Source organism: Zootoca vivipara, chromosome 8, assembly GCF_963506605.1.
Source record: "Zootoca vivipara chromosome 8, rZooViv1.1, whole genome shotgun sequence".
NCBI classification, from domain to species: domain Eukaryota; kingdom Metazoa; phylum Chordata; class Lepidosauria; order Squamata; family Lacertidae; genus Zootoca; species Zootoca vivipara.
In genome coordinates, this window is record NC_083283.1 from 49,574,596 (window position 1) to 49,595,701 (window position 21,106).

Genomic DNA, 21,106 nt, shown 5'->3' on the forward strand with positions numbered 1-21,106 from the left:
GCAGTCTAACATAACTCAGAACCTAAATCTTGGAAGTAAAGTTGGCTATCACCCAATAATCTAGTTGTAAATTAAGAACACAGGAAGCTGCCTTATAGTAAGCCAGACCACTAGTCCACATTGTCCACATTGAGTAGCAGCAAGGGGTTCCTATAAGGGTCGTTCCCAGCTTTACCAAAAGATCCTTGGGCTTGAACCTAGAATCTTCTGTAGGTAGGTGTTCTACCACTCAACAACATTCCCTTCCATTAACATGGTTTAGTGGTCAGACGTGCACCTCATTTTTGGAAATATGAATAGGTCTAGCCCAGCCTTCTAAATGATGTTGTAAGAATTGCTGGCCCACAAGCCTACTAACCCTTGTGGCTATGTTCTTATGTTCTATGTCCACTGTCAGAGGCAGTATTCTTCTGAATTCCAGCAGGAATGGACAAGTGCTCTTGTGCTCAGGTCCTGCTTGCAGATTTCCGACAGACATCTATCTGGCCACAGTGAGAACAGGATGCTGGACTAGATGACCAGCTGGCCTGGTTCAGCAGATTCTTCTTATTAGTCAATCTGTCCATATCTACGTGGATTTTAAAATAATTTTCAAAATCCAAGTAGATGGTCAGATCTCAATTGCTTAAAACAAAACAGAACAAAAAAACCCAGCTGCTTTGGACATGCTTGTGTGGCAGTTTTCAAAAAGGCAATCATGAACTCTTTCCTCCGCCAAAAAGAGGAAACAACTGACATCTTTAGGGTAAATAACACACCGGAAACCAGCTGGCTTGTTTCAGTAACAGTATTCATGTTCAATTTGGCCAGACACTTTTTCTAAACAGCTTAAATTGAGGTCTATTTAACTGTTAACAGCAGCACTTTGCCAATAATGGGTTACTAGTGTTCTTCCAGCAAAGTCTGTTTCCCCCGACATGCCTCAGTCACAGAACATTTAAGATAACAAAATAAACTACAGTATGTAAGACCCCCTTTTCAGGGACGCGGGTGGCGCTGTGGGTTAAATCACTGAGCCTAGGGCTTGCCGATCAGAAAGTCGGCAGTTCGAATCCCCGTGATGGGGTGAGCTCCCATTGCTCAGTCCCAGCTCCTGCCAACCTAGCAGTTTGAAAGCACGTCAAAAGTGCAAGTAGATAAATAGATACTGCTACAGCGGGAAGGTAAACGGCGTTTCCGTGCGCTGCTCTGGTTCGCCAGAAGTTGCTTTGTCATGCTGGCCACATGACCTGGAAGCTGTACGCCGGCTCCCTCGGCCAAAAACGCGAGATGAGCACCGCAACCCCAGAGTCGGTCACGACTGGACCTAATGGTCAGGGGTCCCTTTAAGACCCCTTTTCAATAGCTAACATTACTGAATTGTTGTAACTGGATCTTCATTAGGTGGGAAAGACAGAACAAAGGTTGTTCATGAAATAAAAAAGCTACTGTGACAATTTATTCCCACATAAACACTGCAGGGCAAATGTTCCAAGCAGGGATTTGAGTTGAAAACTTGCTCCAAATCTGAAGTTCCAGGTTGGAGTTTCGTTTCATAAGATTTTTTTTTATTTGCCTCAGGCATGGAGCAGTGTTTGCCTCAGGCAAAGTTATTTCCACATCACCTACCGTATCTTGTTCTAAGACTTACGATGATAGCAGTAATCCCATTTGGATTCCCACACAGAGGTTGGGCTGTGAGTACCTGTCTCCACTATACAGCTATCAACAAAAGCCGAGTGCATTGCCTTGCCTTTGGTGCAGAAGAATAGCTTCACTTTACCAAGGTCACCATGAGGTTAGGCATCCAAGGAAAGCACAATCTTTCTACACCAGTGGTTTTCAACCAGTGTGCCATGGCAACCTGGGGTGCCTTGAATGATGGTCAGGGGTGCTGCGAGCAACCCTGGCCTCTTGTGTCTCTGCTTCCCAAAGGCTTGCATAGCTTTTTGTTGCAGTAGCCCTGGCTACAAGTTTCTCAAGTGAACAGTGCCTCTGCGGTTGGCCAGGAGGTGCTTCTCATGCCCCTGTAGGGCGGTGTGAGGAGGCACCTCTCTTTGGGGCAGGGGTGGCAGCTCAGAGACCAGAGATGGCAGCTGTGGTTGCCCGGAGGACTCCCAAGGAGATGGGAGAGAAGACGAGGCTGAGGGAACATTCCACAAGGGAGGGGTTTGACAAAGGGTGAGAGGTTGCCAGCTCTGCAGGGAAGGGGTGACATAGCTGGGCTCCTGAGTTCCACAGGGATTCTGCAGAAAGAATGTACCTGGTCAAGGGAGCTGTGGACTCAAAAAGGTTGAAAACCTCTGCTCTACACCATTTTATTGTGGCATGGGTGCAGCTGTGATTGTGGCCTGGTTTACCAAATCAGGACTGAACATTAGATATGAGCACTCTCATTTCCTATTGCATGCTGGTTTGAGCACAAATACCCTAACATGCATTAAGCCAAAATTTCTTGTTATATCCAAACCGGGGAAGCTCTGATTTAACGTTTGTTAACAAACCAAGAGAACAAGCCAGTAAGTGGCAGGAAGTAGGGTGGGATAGAGCAAAGGAAAAGCACTTAAACTTGGAATAGTCATCTGAAGAGCCCCCCCCCCCAAAATAGAATTAAGCCACTAAGCATAAACACCTAAAAGACTAATACTACTCACCTGTGTTAATATATAATTTCTCTGAGCTTCTTCATTAACCACCAAGCTTGCATTGATGTAATCATTGTCCGTATTCTGGAGTATTACACGACTGTGATCATCTTGAAATAAATATAATTAGTAGAGTATTAAGATTAAGTATTGTAAGGGGGTGGGCTTACAGGGAACAGCCACCCCTCATCAAATCCAGCTCTTTGATTGGCTCGGACAACAGCGGAGGGACAGGAGACAGGAAGGAGGAAGTGAGCGGAGCAGGCTCGGGCTCAGGCAGTATACAAGAGCCCTACCTGCAGCCTGTGATATCAGCAAGGAAGGAGGTGCCGGCAGAGAGTTCCAGCGGGGAAACAGCAGAGGGGCGTGCCTTCAAATTCACCCCGGAACTGAGGCGATCAGCGGCTCGCAAATGCAGGGGGAGGATATTTGGGGTCTCCAAACTACTATGCTGGGGGAGGAGCTGAAAAGCGCCATTGGGAGAATCTGATAGTACTGAGTAGACATGTTTTCATGAAGCTCTTGCATTGTAAATAGCTTTCACAATAAAAGTACTAAAGACAAGATGGTTTGAAGTGTCGTTGCTCGAGGGTAGCCAGCAACTGCCCTGACAAGTATCAAGTATTAAGATTTTTATGGATAACTTTGCTCAACGCACTAAACTTAAAGCCAAGATATTGTGGTACAAGCTATTTTATTTAAACTATTTATGATCTACTTTTAAACATTTTGTATATAGCTCTCTCTATATATATTTTATGACTAAATAGTATAATATGCAATCTACACTTTTTTACGCCCCACTTCCCAAAGCAATTTTGGAAACAAATTAAGGATATGCATTTTGGGTGGGGAAGAAAAACAAGGAAGCAGAAACATCCATTGAAGAAGTCTTATAAGACGAGCATCAGTTGAAGAGCAATAGATTTTAAACCCTCATACTAAGCATTTTCAAAACATCAATTATTTAATGTTCTAGCTAAACCGCCTTTAGCCAGAAAAGATTTATAGGAGTTGGATCTTTTTAAATCTTCTTACTGGCTATTCTCTATACCAGGGGTGTGTAAACTTCTTGGCTCCACGGGCCAGATCCTTAACAGGATCCATATCAGGATCTGCCTCATAGGCCAAATCTGACAGGTGCTGATGTTAAGGAGGGAGGCTCGCAAAGGCATTTGTAAGCTCCCTCCCCTTTAAGATCAGAACTTGTCCACTTTTTGTGCAAGTGGCGGCAGCAGCAGAAGTCTGGTGGGGAAGAAGTGTTTCCCTGTTGTTGCTCGCCTGCAGATGCACAGGAGCACACTTTTGAGAAGGCTTCACATCCTGCTGCCATTGTCGAGCAATCCTATTCTGTTGTAAAGTCCTGCTGTAAAGAGGGCGCACAGCCAATGCAAGATTAAATGCTGTCCTCCTGCACATCAGCTGACATTCCCAGTGACATCAGCTGGTGGGTGGGTGGGTGGGTGAATGTGGAAGGGTTGCCATATGTCCGGATTTTCCCAGAGACATCCTCTTTTTCAGGCATAAAAATTCTGTCCGGGTGAATTTGTCCAACTTGCCAAAATGTCTGGGGTTTTTTGTTTGGTCTGCTCCCCCCCCCCCGCCTCCTTGTGCTCCAGTTGCTGAGCAATGTGAGGTGGTGAAACTCCCACTTTGTCTGGCCGGCCTGCCTTGCCTCTCTCTCTGACTCCACATCTCCTGCTTCTCAGTGCTTTCCTCCACCTTGTCTCCTCCTCTACTGGAGCCGCTTGCCGGGCAGTGAGGGGCTGGCGGTGACTGTGGCAGCTGGGGCTAGGCTGGGCAGGGTACAGACTCAGCGAAGGGGAGTGAAGCAAGGCAAGGCCCGGGACTGAGGCAGTGGCTCCCTCCGGACTGGACTCCCGATTTCCCCTCTTCTACTCCTGCTCCCAATGGGCAATGGAATAGAAGAGGCCATGGAGAAAGGCCTCTTGCCCTGGGATGGAGACCAACCGCCCAACAGCCCAGGAGGAGGAATGCAAGGCACGCTTGGTGGTGAGGGAGGCGCTGTGGGGACCCTTCTCCAACCAGCAGAGGGGTGCTGGTGGCGGGTGTGGGCTTGACAAGGGATAAGCAGAGGAGGGCAGAAAACAGCAGCGCCCAATAGGGAAACTCAAAATGACAGCAACTTCCCCCTGAGGACACCTGCCCACTCTGACTCTGCAGCCCCACATGCTCCCAGGCCACCTCCAGGTCAGTGCGCTCCATGTTAAGAGAGAGACTTATAATTTTTGTTCTCCCCCCTCTCCATTATATATATATATATTTCTCCCCCTCCCTTCTTCTTTCTCATTTTAAGGGAATTTTTCCCTCTCTCTCACACACACACATTTCAATTCTTTTTTTTACTACCCCTCTTTTATTTTTGCTTTGTTATCATTTTATTTTATCTAAATTCTTGCCCCTCTCTCCCTCCCAACCTCCCAGTCAATTCGAGGAGGTGAGAGAGAGCTGCGATAACTCTCAGCTGAGTATACCAGGACTCAGTATACCAGGACTCAGAGCTAGTGAGAACCTCACACCAGCTGGTTAAATTCTACCTCCAAAATTTTTAACCTTTTAACTGTCAATTTTTGGTTTATTCCTTCAAACCTTAATTTGGATCTCCATTTTTATTTTGCATTTTTAACCCAAAATACAGCGGATAATCTTTACTTTTAAATTTCACCTCCCATTTTTAACTTGACTCCTTGTCTTGAACACTGACTTTTACCCCCAAACCCCTACTCCTACTCTCCACTCTTTACCCCCATTCAATCATTTAATCCTCCCCTTTCCCCCTTCCTTTTTCTTTTCATTTTAATCTTCCCTCTCATTCTATTATTTCTTCTACATCCACATCCATGCACCCGCTTCTCTCCCCCCCTCTTATATGAGTGCATATACATGCACAAATACAGACACATACTAGGGTTGCCCTATGTGGGGTTAAAAGTCCAATCCATGGTTAAATGTAGAAGTTGGAAAATATGTGTCCTCTTTTTTGCTCTTCAAACCTCCCTAGGTTTGAGGAAGGCGCCCTCAGAAGCCAAATCGGACACTCTGGAGGCCAAGACTGGCCTGGCAGCCAGATGTTCCCTGTCTTGCTCTATACCATGAAGCACTCTAAACATGGTAGGACACCTTGCATCCACCTGGTCATAAAAACTCTTGACTAGCAAGTAGATTACTGAAGTTACTGCCAGATTGCTTCAGGACCCAAGCAATCACCACTTCAGGAAATAATTCCATCACCAGATTATCTATTAATCACCAGATTATCTACACCTGCACCCATTTGGCATATACAATAGGTGACAGATTCTTCAGGGGTGAAGAATCCTGGCATTCTCTATGGGTAGCATTTAAACCATTAGTTGTAGTATTAATACAGCTGTACTGGAATAAGTGTTTCACTCAATATCTCAGTAATTTATTTAACATGGACCCAGCATTATAATCTTTAAATCACAGATTGAAGGTAAGGAGGATACAGCATTGGCTTGTTTAAGGCCTCCAATTCTAACCAGATTTCCCAACATATACCTGAAGCCATGTCACTGCACCAGCTCTCCTCTTAAATGTTTGTAATTAGAATTTCCCCCAAGATTGGGCTTCTCACAACTCCCACCAACATGTATCTTACCCATGGCAATCATCTGCTCATCCTTCTGTAATAATGTTTCTTCATCATTTCTAGGTGAAAGGCTAGGGTTTGCAAACTGCATACATGAAGTGTTCCACTGATATGGAAACTGAACACAAATATTCTATTATACTTGATGAAGAACTGGGGCTACAATCCAATAAGCTATGTATGGTGCAACTTACTGTTTTGGGATCAGTAGCTGAATAACAGATGCAACCTGCTTTTCAATCTGCACAATGGCTTGCCTTGCTGCATGTTGGAGATGAAGAAGCAAATATGCGGATAGTGTCCTGGCTGTGCACACCTTTATGTGTGTAGACGTCTAATTTAAATTACAGCCAGGGTTTGTACACTCATGGAGCACCTAGAGATATACGATCGATACTGAAAGTATAGGGGTTCGAGACGGATCTCTGACACCATCTAGAGACACAACCAAAATATGTGTGGCTGGAAATTAAGAATGAAGACCTAAAACCTTGAGTTCCTTTCAGACTGAAAATAAATCTAATTGCATAATAAAGAAGCAAGCACAAACCAGCACCACCCAAGAGGACTGTAGAGAAAAACATTTACTTCAAGTGTACAGACGTTTTTACAATCTATGACTGTTCAAAATGAATGAAACAAGCATGTTTTTCCAAGCCTTAAAAAGTCAATGAAAGCTTGGACTCATAGATGCTGTTTTCCAGAAAATATGATACCAAGCGCAATCACTTTTGGTACATATATTTTCCAGAAAGGATTTAAAATCTACAGAGTCTGAACCAATCTATCTATCTACACTATACAAATGCTTCAAATATTGTTTCCTTGAAGGGGAACTGTTTACCTTGCTTGGAAACGAAAGCGTTAAGTTTCTTTTTTCATTATCAATTTATTGGAACTCAAATGTTTCTGCTGGACAGAAACCAAAACCTTTGTAAATACTACATACCATTTGCCAACAGGAAAAACTTAAGATCTTGTTATAGTAAATCACACATACTGGTGCTAGTGTTCTCGGAAAGATGATGTCAGCAAGTCCTATTTTAACCACTGAATCACCAAGCTGTGCTGTTGAATTTCATACAGAAGACAACAGTCTTACCCCACTTCTGTGCTACAGTCCATCAATGACAAAAAGCAAGCATTTGGTCTAATTTTTCAAATTATTATTCTGCTCTAATTTCAACAAAAAGAGCAAAATAGCTCTATGCAGATTATGAAGGCATACATGGACTCTGAGCTTGTTGAACAACCCACATCTCTGCATTGTTTACTTGTAGAGACCGCATATTTACTTATTTTAAGTATACCACTGAATAATATGACACTGCTACATTTCTGGGAAATGCTAGTGAAGAGGGGGTGTTGTATGACTCTGGTCAGAGGTGTCTTGGGTACCTCTGTTCAGTGTCACCCAACTGGAGGACAAGGTAGGTCTGAGGAGAGGCCACAAGCCAGATAAAAAGATTCTGCAGGCTGGAACCAGCCCACTTTTAACTGTTACCCACCCCCGCCTTAAGACAAAAGTAGAGGGCTTTTTTAAAGTCTGCCTCTTAGTGGATACAGTAGAGAGTATCCCAGTGTTCTGGACCACTGGTGGTGACAAGTACTGAGAATTAAGACTTATCATTCAAGTTTTAAACACGCCCTTCTAAATGTGATTAAAATAAAGTACAGTACTGAATATACTATCTTATAATCTGGCAGACAAGAACTCTAGTCAATAAGCCATTTATCTTGGAAGAGTTCCCCAGACATCAATAGGATTTTTAAAAAACTTTTCAGGCATGTTTATACAAGCCAAGTTTGCTGGAAATACTCAAGACAGAAATTACTCTACTGCCAGCAAAGTAATTCCTGGAGGTCACTGTGACCTGAAATCCTCACTTTTCCACAGCAGTTCAGTAATCCAGCAAAAGTTGAGAATAATTCTACCTTGCTTCTTATAAAGCACTCAATCTTTTAAGTTGACAATTGCTATGGAATTGAATAACAATCAAAACAACACAGACTGTATGGATTTCATACAAATTATCACTTCTGCAAAACTAACATTTACAAAGAATCTACATTAAATATATTTAATTTGACAGAATTTGCTAGTTTATGGGAGTGGAATCCTGAAAAAATACAATGTTCCCATTCTGACTGACTGAATATGCTTATCACAATAAATTCGCAGTTGCTCAGCTTGTCTCTTCCAAATACGGTACTGTCTACAGGCTTATGATTAACTGAGTGACATGGAATTGTCCCAAACCCTGTCTAGTACATATTTACCATAAGTAGTATTCCTTCTGAAAGATACCAGAAGTGTCACATCTTTTATTTCAACAGCATAACAAAGTCGAGTTCAGATGAACTATCTTTATCTGAAACCGCATAAAAGAAAAATGAAGGAGCTTCTTAAGTGGCACATACTTACTGCAACATCAGTCTCAACAATTTTTTAGAAGTCTGGATAATAATGATTATCCAGGGTTCCTGAAGGCACAGCACCTTTGCAGAAGTTGTGCAGGTCTAGTTCTGGTTAGCCAGTTCTGGCACCTGACTAGAGGACTGCCCGGGAGGCCTCTATACACTACTTTGAGTTCCACAGAAGAAAAGTGAGATATAAATATAACACTGCATGGATAGAAGGCTTCTATAGAAGTCTCTCTATATAAAGTACAGTAATTTCTACATGACTTCGTTGAGATTGTTCATCTCAATGACTGGAGTGGAGCTTCAGATATAAAACCCTAAAACACTAGCCCCAAACTATTTAAAGTATTAGCATTGGTAATGTCAACCTACTTTGTCATGCACTAGATTACAAAAAAAAAAATACTTACATGGGCTAACATCTCTGTACCTATTACGATTTCGATTTTCTGCATACTTTGCAACTCTATGTGAATAATCACTGGACTGGTGCCGAATATCCTGGAAGAAACAAAGATAGTTGATTATGTTATGCTTACTTCCTGGCAGTACAAACAAAAGATACTGAACAAATAAAAACCAAGATTATATTTAAAGTCACAGTAGAAATTTATCTTACTCAATTTGCTGTAATCCTTGTTTCTTTGTCAACTGAAAATTCAATGACTACAGTGATCACAATTCAACAAGGACAGTGTTTTATGCAATGATTAAAATTATTACAACCCAAGTTTCTAAATCAGTAGAGTGCAATCATGTAGCAAACTTCTGCCAAACTTAACTACTATAAAATAGAGATAGTCTTGGTCTATCTACTAACTGAAAGGAAGTTTTGAAGAGAACCAACCTGGATATGCAGTAACAACAGTTTGGGCAATGGTGTTAATCCAAGTCAGTGATCAGATATTTAGAGAACCTCTTACTACAAACTGTAAACTAGCTACCGTAATAGAATGGCAGATGCACACTGGGGATGTCTGAACTGGCTGTTAATACCAAATAGACTAGTTCCATCACCACTCCACACCACAATTTCTCCATTGCTTCAATACCCTAATGGGCCTTTTAAAAATGGAATATATATATTAATACACACATGGCACTAATAGCATTATAGTGAAAGCATGTATTTATTTGCATAACAAAATGTTCAGGACTAAGGTTCTAGAATGCCAGCATGCTTTCAAAATTTCAATTTATGTAACTTCTATTGGGAACAATTTGTATCCTGATACTTTAAGGGGTTTAAAAGTAACTTAGTTGGTACAGCTTGATATTCCTTCAAGTAAGATTTGGAGAAAGAACTTCATGGCCAAGTGCTCTACTACATCCAGTATGACAGCCCCATTATTGCGCTTATGAGGCAAATGTTAAGATATATTTTAATTGATTTTGAAAGTCATTTTTGCAACATTCCTTGTGGACTTAAGCATAAGCTTAAACTTGCATCTGAAGCAAAATAAAATAAAAGAAAAATCCACCAGGGTGGTATTAATTACCACTATTGGGATTTAGAGCTTACTGAAAGTCAATGCAGTGGGTGGAACCTGGGGCCCATGTTGTTGGACTACAACTCCCATCATTCCAGACTATTAGCTATGCTGGCTGGGGCTGATGCAGGTTGGAGTCCAGCAACATCTACAGGACCACAGGTTGACCACCAATGTCCTAGTCACTGACCTAATTCAGATATAATGTCAAACTATGGATTAACATTATATCATCAAGCTTTACCCTATGTACATCCTCCTTTCCCTGATGTAGCAGTGAGGGGATTTTAAGGTTTGATTCTGTTTTCAATTAACTTCAGTTTATCATTATGCCTGAATCTAAAATTGATTAATTTTAATCACGATTTGAAACTGGCTTGTTTCACTAAACCAAAGGTGACACTAACCAGTTTGCCTAGATTTGAAAGTCAGGCCAAACAGCAGTTACCGGTATTTTAAAATGGCAGTGAATTATTTTAAACACCTTCTTACAGCCACTCTGGAAGCAGGGGGGTGGGGGTGGGGACAACAAGCCCAAGGCTCTTTCACTCAATCTGAACAAGGCTATTAAGTAAGTACTGCAAAATCCTTCAGTTAGTCTGAGGTTCAGTAATGAGCACATCACATAGCAGGAAACAATTCAAGGACCCACAGAGAACATACACAAATTGGATACTAGTTAGGACAAATCTCTCCCTCCTACAGATAGCTGGCCCAACAAAAGAAAGCAGAATGTGCTGCACAGACTCTGCATCTCTCAAGGGGCCAGAGAAGGATGTAGCACAAGAACAACAAAGAAATGGAAATGTTAGTCACATTCTATCCTGGGTACAGAGTTATTTAACATGTCAGCTAGGAGTGTCAACTGTGAGGCACCAGTTCCTTAGTCTGATATCTCACTTTAACCATGGGCCCACTCTGAAGTATTAGCAAAACTACTCTCAGGTTCAGTAGCCTTACCTCTTTTATATACTACTGGTCCACCTTACAATAAGCAAATAAGGATTACCAAAGATAATCACTTTGAACAATATATTAAAATTTTCCCTCTTTCGACAAAGAAAATACCACCATCAGAAAACAGATCATTGGCCCTTGTATCAGTGGAAATACACAAGTGTTCACTACCCAGTACAAAACTTACATAAAAAAATAGCCCAAACTCAAAAAATAAATGAAGCCAACCAACACTCAACATATTCCACACAAAGTTAGGAAAAGAAACAGAGTCCCTAATACGCAGCTCAGAAAATACTAGGGAAACGCAGCCAGCAGACAAAGACAGAAAGGGCTTTATAAGCCCATAGCATCATATCACCAGATCAACCACCACCCTGCAGATAGGAACTCATTATTCACAAAGTATCCAGTAGCAATACAGTCATGTGAGAAATTATTGACGGAGTTAACCACACCACTATGCTTAAGCACATGGCAACATGTGCTCTGACAGTGATTGCAAAAATTAGAAGATACCATCAGTGTGACAAGAAGTCTAGGGATTCAAGGGCCCAAAGTAAATGGAAACCAGGAAAGCCACATCAGGCAAACCCTACTGTGACAACAAGAAATATGTGACAACAAGACAACAAGAAGAAGTGTGCATGCACACGAAAGCTCATACCAAAATAAAAACTTAGTTGGTCTTTAAGGTGCTACTGAAGGAATTTTTTTATTTAACAAGAAATATTGATATTATGAACATATTGGCTACCCGCTGCTCTTCTGATGGAGAAATTTATTCTGCTCTTTCCCATTTTCATTTTGAATTTTACAGAACTATGGATAGGAAAAGAGCAAGGAAGAGAATAACTTTCACTAGAACATACATTTAAATCCAGCCTTCAGGCTGTCAATTCTCAATACAGAACACTCAGTCACTGAACTGCCTCATCAGGGCAAACAAGTACCATGTCAACCACCTACTTCTACCCTCATAGGGGTCAGCAACCTAAGGCCCATGGGTTGGAAGCAGCCCGCAGAGGGTGGTTTGACCGGCGCACAAGCCGCCCCTGAACTGAGTTGCTCGCTCATGCACTGCGCTAAACCAGCCCAGCACGGGGACTTGCTTCCGCGGTGCCAGAAATCACGTCTGCGCAGACACAGACACCGAAAATCGCGGGCACGTGCACTCACATGCCCGCGCAATCCGGCCCAGGCAAGATAAACCTTGCTGACCCCTGCTCAATAACCTTACTGCTTCCTTGTAACACAGAACTTGAGCTATAGCTCCAAACAGAACTGTTACATACAGTATAGTTATCCAAGAGATATTTGTGAATTGGTTTCAATCTTATTGATTTGTCATGGGCTCTAATATACCAATACAAGAAGCAGAATAGAGCAAACATATTCAGGGTGGCCTGCAAAAGAACACTAAGGCTGTGATAATTACCTGGGAGTAATGATTTACTTCTGAGGAGACATGGCTGACATTCCATGTACAGTACTTGCAGCCCATTCCCAAAACTCTATGTGGATAGCAGCCATCACAAAGGCTAGATAATGCCTAATTTAAGGGCATTTGAAATGAACTCTGCACATGTTTATAGCTAATCCTGGGAGCTTTCCTGTGGCACTATCGGTCAGTGCATCTGGCTGTTAACCAAGGTTGGTGGTTCGAGCCCACCCAGGGATGGCTGTGGGAAGGATTCCTGCATTGCAGGGGATTGGACTAGATGACCTTCTGGCTCTATAATTCTAATCATCAGTGTAGATGAATACGAGTCAATAAACAGAGACAATCCTGACAGGTGGAGGCCCTGAGGGTCTTGGAACTGGTTTGATAATTTATTCTGGGTGGGGTTCCACTCCCACTGTGCTTGTGTGTAGTCTCAGGTACTCTTTGATTCAGAATTGTCACTTAAGGTTCAGGTAACTTCAGTGGAGCAGTGTCATTGACCAGTTCACAGAGAATAGGGCTATCAATGGCTAACAGCCACAATGGCTATGTTCTACTGCCACTGTTGGAAGCAACATGCCTCTGAATACCAGTTGCAGGGAGACTGAACTGTGGAAACTGCAGGGAAACTCAAGTGGGGAGAGTGCTATTGCACTCAGGTCCTTCCTAAAATATCTGGTTGGCCATTGTGAGAACAGGATGCTGAACCACATGAGCCTTGGCCTGATCCAGCAGGACTTTTCTTATGTTCTGGTTTATCAGCTACATCTGTTTCCTGGACTAGGAAAGCCTGGTGACAGTTGCTCATGCTCTGGTAAATTCTCAGTTGGACTACTGCAATGTTGGGCTGCCCTTGAAGGCAGTCAAGCCGCCATAAATAGTTCAGAATGTGGCATCGTAATTATAACCAGTTTATCTAGCTGGAATCACACAGCCACTGACCTGAAAAGCCAATACTGGCTGTGTATGCTTGTGGGCAGAATTCATGGTGCTAGTGCTGCTCTGCAAAATCCTAAACAACTTTAAGCTCTAATACCCAAATGAACAGTTCTTCTGTATCAGTCTGCCTATGCTATTAGATATGAGAGAAAGCCATTCTTGTGACACAGAATAAGGCCTATTCTGTGATGGTGGTGCCCCACCTATACTCTCTTCCCTAGAGGCATGACAGGTAACAACACTTTTGACATTTCAGTGTCAGGTGAAAATTCATCTATTTGCACAGCTTTTTTGGTATTATGAATTCTGTCACTGCTGCAAGTGAGGTTCCAGGGTAGTGCCTGCCTGGGCATTTTAAGGATAAGCTATGTTTTATAAGCAGTGATGAGCTGGCTTCACTGTAGTGTGGTTTTACAGTTTTATTGTATTGTAACCTGCACCAAACAACTCTCATGGACTTACACAAGTAACAAAGCAACAGTAATGTAATGAGCTTGGGCTTTTAAAACCACCATCACTTTAGGTCATGCTGAATCTAAAGAGACTTAGTATCATTTTGAGTATTAAGCATGTATATTCATATGCTTTTTTATGGACTCTAAAATGATGATTCAAAAAATTTACATAGGAAACTAAATGGCTCAAGACTGAACCAACACTTATAGGCCACAGTCTATCAAGACCCAGACTGAACTCTAAAACCTTTTGTGTGTAACTACAACTAGCTCAAATGAGTCTTTCCCACCTATAAACTTGGGAAAAGTTAAAATTATCTCCAGTTCTCAACTAAGGGCCAGTTCACACATTATGTGCCAACAGACCTGGATTTGCCACCAAGCGAACACACATCAGGGAGCTGCAACAAATTATGGTTCCACAGTACTGTTCCTGTGATTGTGTCACATTTAGACAGAACTGTGATGTGTGAGGCATTCCCAAGAGTTTCGAGCATGGGATTTCCTTTGTTCCTGGCACCATGACACTATGTTTAAACTGTAGCTAGGAAGTTATTAATTCTGCAGGGCGACTGATAGCAGCGCACATACACCTACAGTGACGTTGTAACACACACGCGTATTAACGTGGAAGCGTGGCACCGCTTGGTACAGAAACGGCAGCTCTTTTCCCTGTACGTCGATAAGATATTTCACTCTGCAGGAATATTCGGCTCAAGTAAACCTACACAAGTGAACCCCTTCATGGATCAATGCCTTGTCGTGGCGAAGGGGCTTGAATAACTCAGAGAAGCTATGAGCTATGCCATACAGGGCCACCCAAGATGGACAGGTCATAGTGGAGAGTTTTGACTAAACGTGATCCACCTGGAGAAGGAACTGGCAAGCCACTCCAGTATCCCTGCCAAGAAAACTCCATGGACAAAGACAACAGGCATATAAAAGTTATGACGCTGGAAGATGAGCCCCTCAGGTCGGAAGGCGTCCAACATGCTACTGAGGAAGAGCGGAGGACAAGTACAAGTAGATTCAGAGCTGATGAAGCGGCTGGGCCAAAGCCGAAAGGACGCTCAGTTGCGGATATGCCTGGAAGCGAAAGGAAAGTCCGATGCTGTAAAGAAAAATATTGCATAGGAACCTGGAATGTAAGAACCATGAGTGGAGGTAAGCTGGATGTGGTCAAAAATGAGATGACAAGAATAAATATCGACATCCTGGGCATCAGTGAACTAAAATGGAAGGGAATGGGCGAATTCAGTTCGGATGACTATCATATCTACTACTGTGGGCAAGAATCCTGTAGCAGAAATGGAGTGGCCCTCATAGTCAACAAAAGAGTGGCAAAAGCTGTAATGGGATGCAATCTCAAAAATGACAGAATGATCTCGATACGAATCCAAGGCAGACCTTTTAACATCACAGTAATCCAAGTTTATGCACCAACTACCGGTGCTGAAGAAAGTGAAATTGACCAATTCTATGAAGACCTACAACACCTTCTAGAAATTACACCAAAGAAGGATGTTCTTCTCATTACAGGGGACTGGAATGCTAAAGTAGGGAATCAAGAGATAAAAGGAACAACTGGCAAGTTTGGCCTTGGAGTTCAAAATGAAGCAGGGTAAAGGCTAATAGAGTTCTGTCAAGAGAACAAGCTGGTCATCACAAACACTCTATTCCAACAACACAAGAGACGACTCTACACATGGATATCACCAAATGGACAGCATCGAAATCAGATTGATTATATTCTCTGCAGCCAAAGATGGAGAAGCTCTATACAGTCAGCAAAAACAAGACCTGGAGCTGACTGTAACTCAGATCATCAGCTTCTTAAATTCCAGCTTAAACTGAAGAAAGTAGGAAAAACCACTGGGCCAGTAAGATACAATCTGAATCAAATCCCTTATGAATACACAGTGGGAGTGAGGAACAGGTTTAAGGATTTAGATTTGGTGGACAGAGTGCCTGAAGAACTATGGATGGAGGCTCGTAACATTATACAGGAAGCAGCAATGAAAACCATCCCAAGGAAAAGGAAATGCAAGAAATGCAAGAAAGCAAAATGGCTGTCCAACGAGGCCTTACAAATAGCGGAGGAGAGGAGGCAAGCAAAATGCAAGGGAGATAGGGAAAGATACAGGAAACTGAATGCAGATTTCCAAAAAACAGCAAGGAGAGACAAGAGGGTCTTCTTAAATGAGCAATGCAAAGAAATAGAGGAAAACAATAGAATGGGGAAAACCAGAGATCTGTTCAAGAAAATTGGAGATATGAAAGGAACATTTCGTACAAAGATTACCATAATCAAGGACAAAAGTGGTAAGGACCTAACAGAAGCAGAAGACATCAAGAAGAGGTGGCAAGAATACACAGAGGAATTATACCAGAAAGATATGGAGGTCTCGTACACCTCAGGTAGTGTGGTTGCTGACCTTGAGCCAGACATCTTGGAGAGTGAAGTTAAATGGGCCTTAGAAAGCATTGCTAATAACAAGGCCAGTGGAAGTGATGATATTCCAGCTGAACTGTTTAAAATTTTAAAAGATGATGCTGTTAAGGTGCTACACCCAATATGCCAGCAAGTTTGGAAAACTCAGCAATGGCCAGAGGACTGGAGAAGATCAGTCTACATCCCAATTCCAAAGAAGGGGAGTGCCAAAGAATGCTCCAACTACCGCACAATCGCGCTCATTTCACACGCTAGCAAGGTTATGCTTAAAATTCTACAAGGCAGGCTTAGGCAGTATGTGGACCGAGAACTCCCAGAAGTGCAAGCTGGATTTCGAAGGGGCAGAGGAACCAGAGACCAAATAGCAAACATGCGCTGGATTATGGAGAAAGCTAGAGAGTTCCAGAAAAACGTCTACTTCTGCTTCATTGACTATGCAAAAGCCTTTGACTGTGTCGACCACAGCAAACTATGGCAAGTTCTTAAAGAAATGGGAGTGCCTGATCACCTCATCTGTCTCCTGAGAAATCTCTATGTGGGACAAGAAGCTACAGTTAGAACTGGATATGGAACAACTGATTGGTTCAAAATTGGGAAAGGAGTACGACAAGGTTGTATACTGTCTCCCTGCTTATTTAACTTATATGCAGAATTCATCATGCGAAAGGCTGGACTAGATGAATCCCAAGCCGGAATTAAGATTGCCGGAAGAAATATCAACAACCTCAGATATGCAGATGACACAACCTTGATGGCAGAAAGCGAGGAGGAATTAAAGAACCTTTTAATGAGGGTGAAAGAGGAGAGCGCAAAATATGGTCTGAAGCTCAACATCAAAAAAACCAAGATCATGGCCACTGGTCCCATCACCTCCTGGCAAATGGAAGGGGAAGAAATGGAGGCAGTGAGAGATTTTACTTTCTTGGGCTCCTTGATCACTGCAGATGGTGACAGCAGTCACGAAATTAAAAGACGCCTGCTTCTTGGGAGAAAAGCAATGACAAACCTAGACAGCATCTTAAAAAGCAGAGACATCACCTTGCCGACAAAGGTCCGTATAGTTAAAGCTATGGTTTTCCCAGTAGTGATGTATGGAAGTGAGAGTTGGACCATAAAGAAGGCTGATCGCCGAAGAATTGATGCTTTTGAATTATGGTGCTGGAGGAGACTCTTGAGAGTCCCATGGACTGCAAGAAGATCAAACCTATCCATTCTTAAGGAAATCAGCCCTGAGTGCTCCCTGGAAGGACAGATCGTGAAGCTGAGGCTCCAATACTTTGGCCACCTCATGAGAAGAGAAGAATCCTTGGAAAAGACCCTGATGTTGGGAAAGATTGAGGGCACTAGGAGAAGGGGACGGCAGAGGACAAGATGGTTGGACAGTGTTCTCGAAGCTACGAACATGAGTTTGACCAAACTGCGGGAGGCAGTGCAAGACAGGAGTGCCTGGCGTGCTATGGTCCATGGGGTCACGAAGAGTCGGACACGACTAAACGACTAAACAACAACAACAACAAACCTACACGAACGAAACGGCGACTTGCGACAGCCTGAACAACGCAGCACGACAGCTACGCGCGGAGCAAACACAGAAGAAGTGTGAGACAGGAACCCGGAGAGACCGAGACTGGAACTTGCGACACTTCACTTAACCCTCCCGTCACCACCCGTGCGAGGCAACTCAAACCTACCCCCACCGGCTCGATTGCCGGAGCATGCGCAGCACTAGCCTGCCCAAATGCCCCCTTCTCCTCTTGCCCGATCCCCGAGGCGCATGCGTTTTCCCCTCAGCCCTCTTTTATTATTCCTTCTCGCTCATCACCGCCCCTTCTTAAAACTGGAACATGCGCATTACTTCTCCCAACCTCAATGGTTACCTGGGGGAGGGGGGAAGCTGGTCGTGGCCCGACGACTTCCTGTTCCCTCACCACCCGCGTCGGCCCCCAATTCTCTCCCCCCGCTACGCGCCGCTCCCTCCTGCCGTCACTCACCAGGTACCGGGGCTGCCAGCCGTTAGCAGCGTCGATCTCCTGGAACTCCTGCTCTATAGTGGCGGTGACGGACATAATGGCGGCGACAGCCGGAGGAAGGAATGCCGCTTGGAGCCGACAGGTTCATCACCTACTCCGCGCTACTTGACAGGGCGCGGACGACAACCCGACCACTTCGCCAACCGTGTTACCCTCGACTACCTTCCGCACCGCGCACGCAGCCTTAGCGGCTCTTCGGAGGCATTCTCGGCAGGCGCATGCGCGGCAGGCCACCATGACCGCCTACCCAGAAATGCGGAAACTCCGCCCATTGGCCGCGACGGAGGGTGGGCGGGGAGGGGAGGCTAGGATCACTCCGCGGTTCCCTTTGGGCGGGAAGGGAGTGGATCGAGTTTCGTGAGAGGGCTCAGCAGGTGGAGGAAGTGGGATTATTTTCTTTCCTCATATGTTCAGGGCGGCGCTGGAGGTTTGGGGGAAGTGGGTGCTTCTCAAGATCCCGAGGGACTTCCCTATGTACTTGTAAAATGCCCGTCAAGCTGAAGGGTCCTGAAAAAAACATGTAAAGGACACGATTGTAAAAGAAGTTTGATACTGTACCTGTCAGTGAGGCCGATTACTCAGTGTCAGGAAAATGGAAGAAATCCAGTTTGGCTGTTAACGCGACAGTTGCCTGCTTCACTGACTGCGTGCAGCATTTTCTTTTTGCTTTCGCTTTATTTACACAGAAGAAAATAAAGGGGCGAACTCGGCATCAACGTTGTGTTAAGCCTGCTCCTTCCAGTGTTGAGTTCAGTAATGAGCAAACAAGTTTGTTCCTACCTGCTCAGGTCCTGTGCCTCATCTGCTTAGTCCCATGCGTGTTCTGTTTCTTGGTCACAAAGAAGGAAAGCTGAGAGAGGAACATAGTTCAGCTATAGAACAGATACTTTACACGCAAAGGATCTCAGCTGCAGTCGCTAGCATTTACTTACTTACTTACTTACTTACTTACACATTTGCTAATATTTCTATACTACTGAACAATCTAGCCTTTCTGTAAAAACTTTCTGTCAAAGGTAAATAATGAAAAACCAAAATGCACAAAAGCCATACAACTAGATGGTACCAATGTAGAAGTTGCCAACGTTTTTGGGCAGTGGGTACATTTTGAATTTTGACAGTGCTGCAGACACAAGTCACAAAATGACTGGAATGGGTGTATTGCAGTGGTTCGAGGGAGTGGGTGGCGCTGTGGTCTGAACCACTGACCCTCTTGGGCTTGCTGATTAGAAGGTCAGCAGTTCAAATTTGAGCAACAAGGTGAGCTCCCATTGCTCTGTCCCAGCTTCTGCCAACCTAGCAGTTCAGAAGCAACACCAGTGCAAGTAAATAGGTACCGCTGTCATGGGCGTACCCAGGATCAAAACTAGGGGGGGGCAAGGGGAGGGGCCAAGGCACGGAAGGGGAGGGGCCACAAAGTGGGCGGGAACAGCGAACTCGCGCTCCGCCGGGCTGTGCCCCTCCCTAGCAGCAGGGCTGGTGGGCGGGGGCGGAGCCCAGCCCAGCGGAGCGCGAGTTCAGCGTTCCTGCCCGCCCCGCCGCGCTCTCTGGTTCCCCGCCGCGCTTGGCCTTGCCAGAGGGCGCGACGGGGAGCTGGAGGGAGGGCGCAGCGCGGCGGGCGGGAACGGTGAACTCGCGCTCCGCCGGGCTGTGCTCCGCCTCTGCCCACCAGCCCTGCTTCTAGAGTAGGGCAGCTGCCCTAACTTGCCGCATGGTGGGTACGCCCTTGACCGCTGTGGTGGGAAGCTAAACGTTGTTTCCATGTGCTCTGGTGGTTTCCATCACGGTGTTCCAGTACGCCAGCAGCTGTTTAGTCATGCTGGCTACATGACCTGGAAAGCTGTCTGTGAAATGCCAGCTCCCTTGGCCTGAAGCGGGATGAGCGCCACACCCCAGTCACATTTGACTGGACTTAACCATCCAGGGGTCCTTTACCTTTATTTTTAATTTTTTGCAGTGTTTCTTGGTGGTTTGTGGACTCCAGAAGGTTCTCATAACCCACCCAGGGAGTCTATGACACCATTCACATAACAAAAACTACCATAGAGATATCAAAATTTTCAAAAGTAGGGCATCCATGGCTTGGCTTTTGAACATGGGTACACAGTATTTAGCTAATGGGAACTTCTGGTGTATTGTATAGCACAAAATTGTGACCACCACACTTACAGAGGGAAACGTCACACTTCTCTTTCAGAATTGAAGACAGGGTTGTTGTATATGACCTTGGTATCCAATGGAATGTGGGCATGTTTAATGGTGTTAATTGTTCAATATGCCAAACCAGTGCAAAAGAGAATGGAGCAAGAAGATCAAACAGTATTGTGTGCATTGTGGATTTTTGATGCCTTTCCTGACAGGTACTGGTGAGCACACTGGTGCCTACAGGCACTGCAGAGACAGCCCCTGTTCTATAGCATGTATTGCTGGTTATTGTTACAGTGAAAACTGTCTATAAGGATTCAGTACAAATAGCAAGGATGATCTGTCCACCAAAGCAACTTCTCCCCTTCCACCACACCAACTTGGGTGGTGGCAAAGGAAAAATGTAAACACAATGCTGGGGTGTATGTAGTGGTAAATGTTTACGTGCAAGTTTGTGTGGCCATAATAACCAGTTTTTGACCACATTCATCACTGGCACCCCTGTCTAATTG

The 21,106-nt window shown here is 44.2% G+C and overlaps 1 protein-coding gene across 3 annotated transcripts in view; it reads right to left on the minus strand.

The window, feature by feature from the left end:
* Positions 1-18,700, minus strand: part of PTPN2 (protein tyrosine phosphatase non-receptor type 2) — a 33,214-nt gene extending 14,514 nt beyond the window's left edge. The window contains exons 1-3 of one of the 3 annotated variants that reach the window (XM_035125071.2): positions 18,411-18,700; positions 9,093-9,183; positions 2,634-2,734 (exon numbers count right to left, since the gene is read on the minus strand). In XM_035125071.2, coding sequence (XP_034980962.2) covers positions 2,634-2,734; positions 9,093-9,183; positions 18,411-18,485 — 267 coding nt within the window. In that variant the 5' untranslated portion in view covers positions 18,486-18,700. Of the gene's footprint in view, positions 1-2,633; positions 2,735-8,538; positions 8,631-9,092; positions 9,184-18,410 lie in introns of those variants that run through there. The other 2 variants (XM_035125072.2, XM_035125073.2) reach the window with 2 other exon arrangements.
* Positions 18,701-21,106: the final 2,406 nt, after the last annotated feature.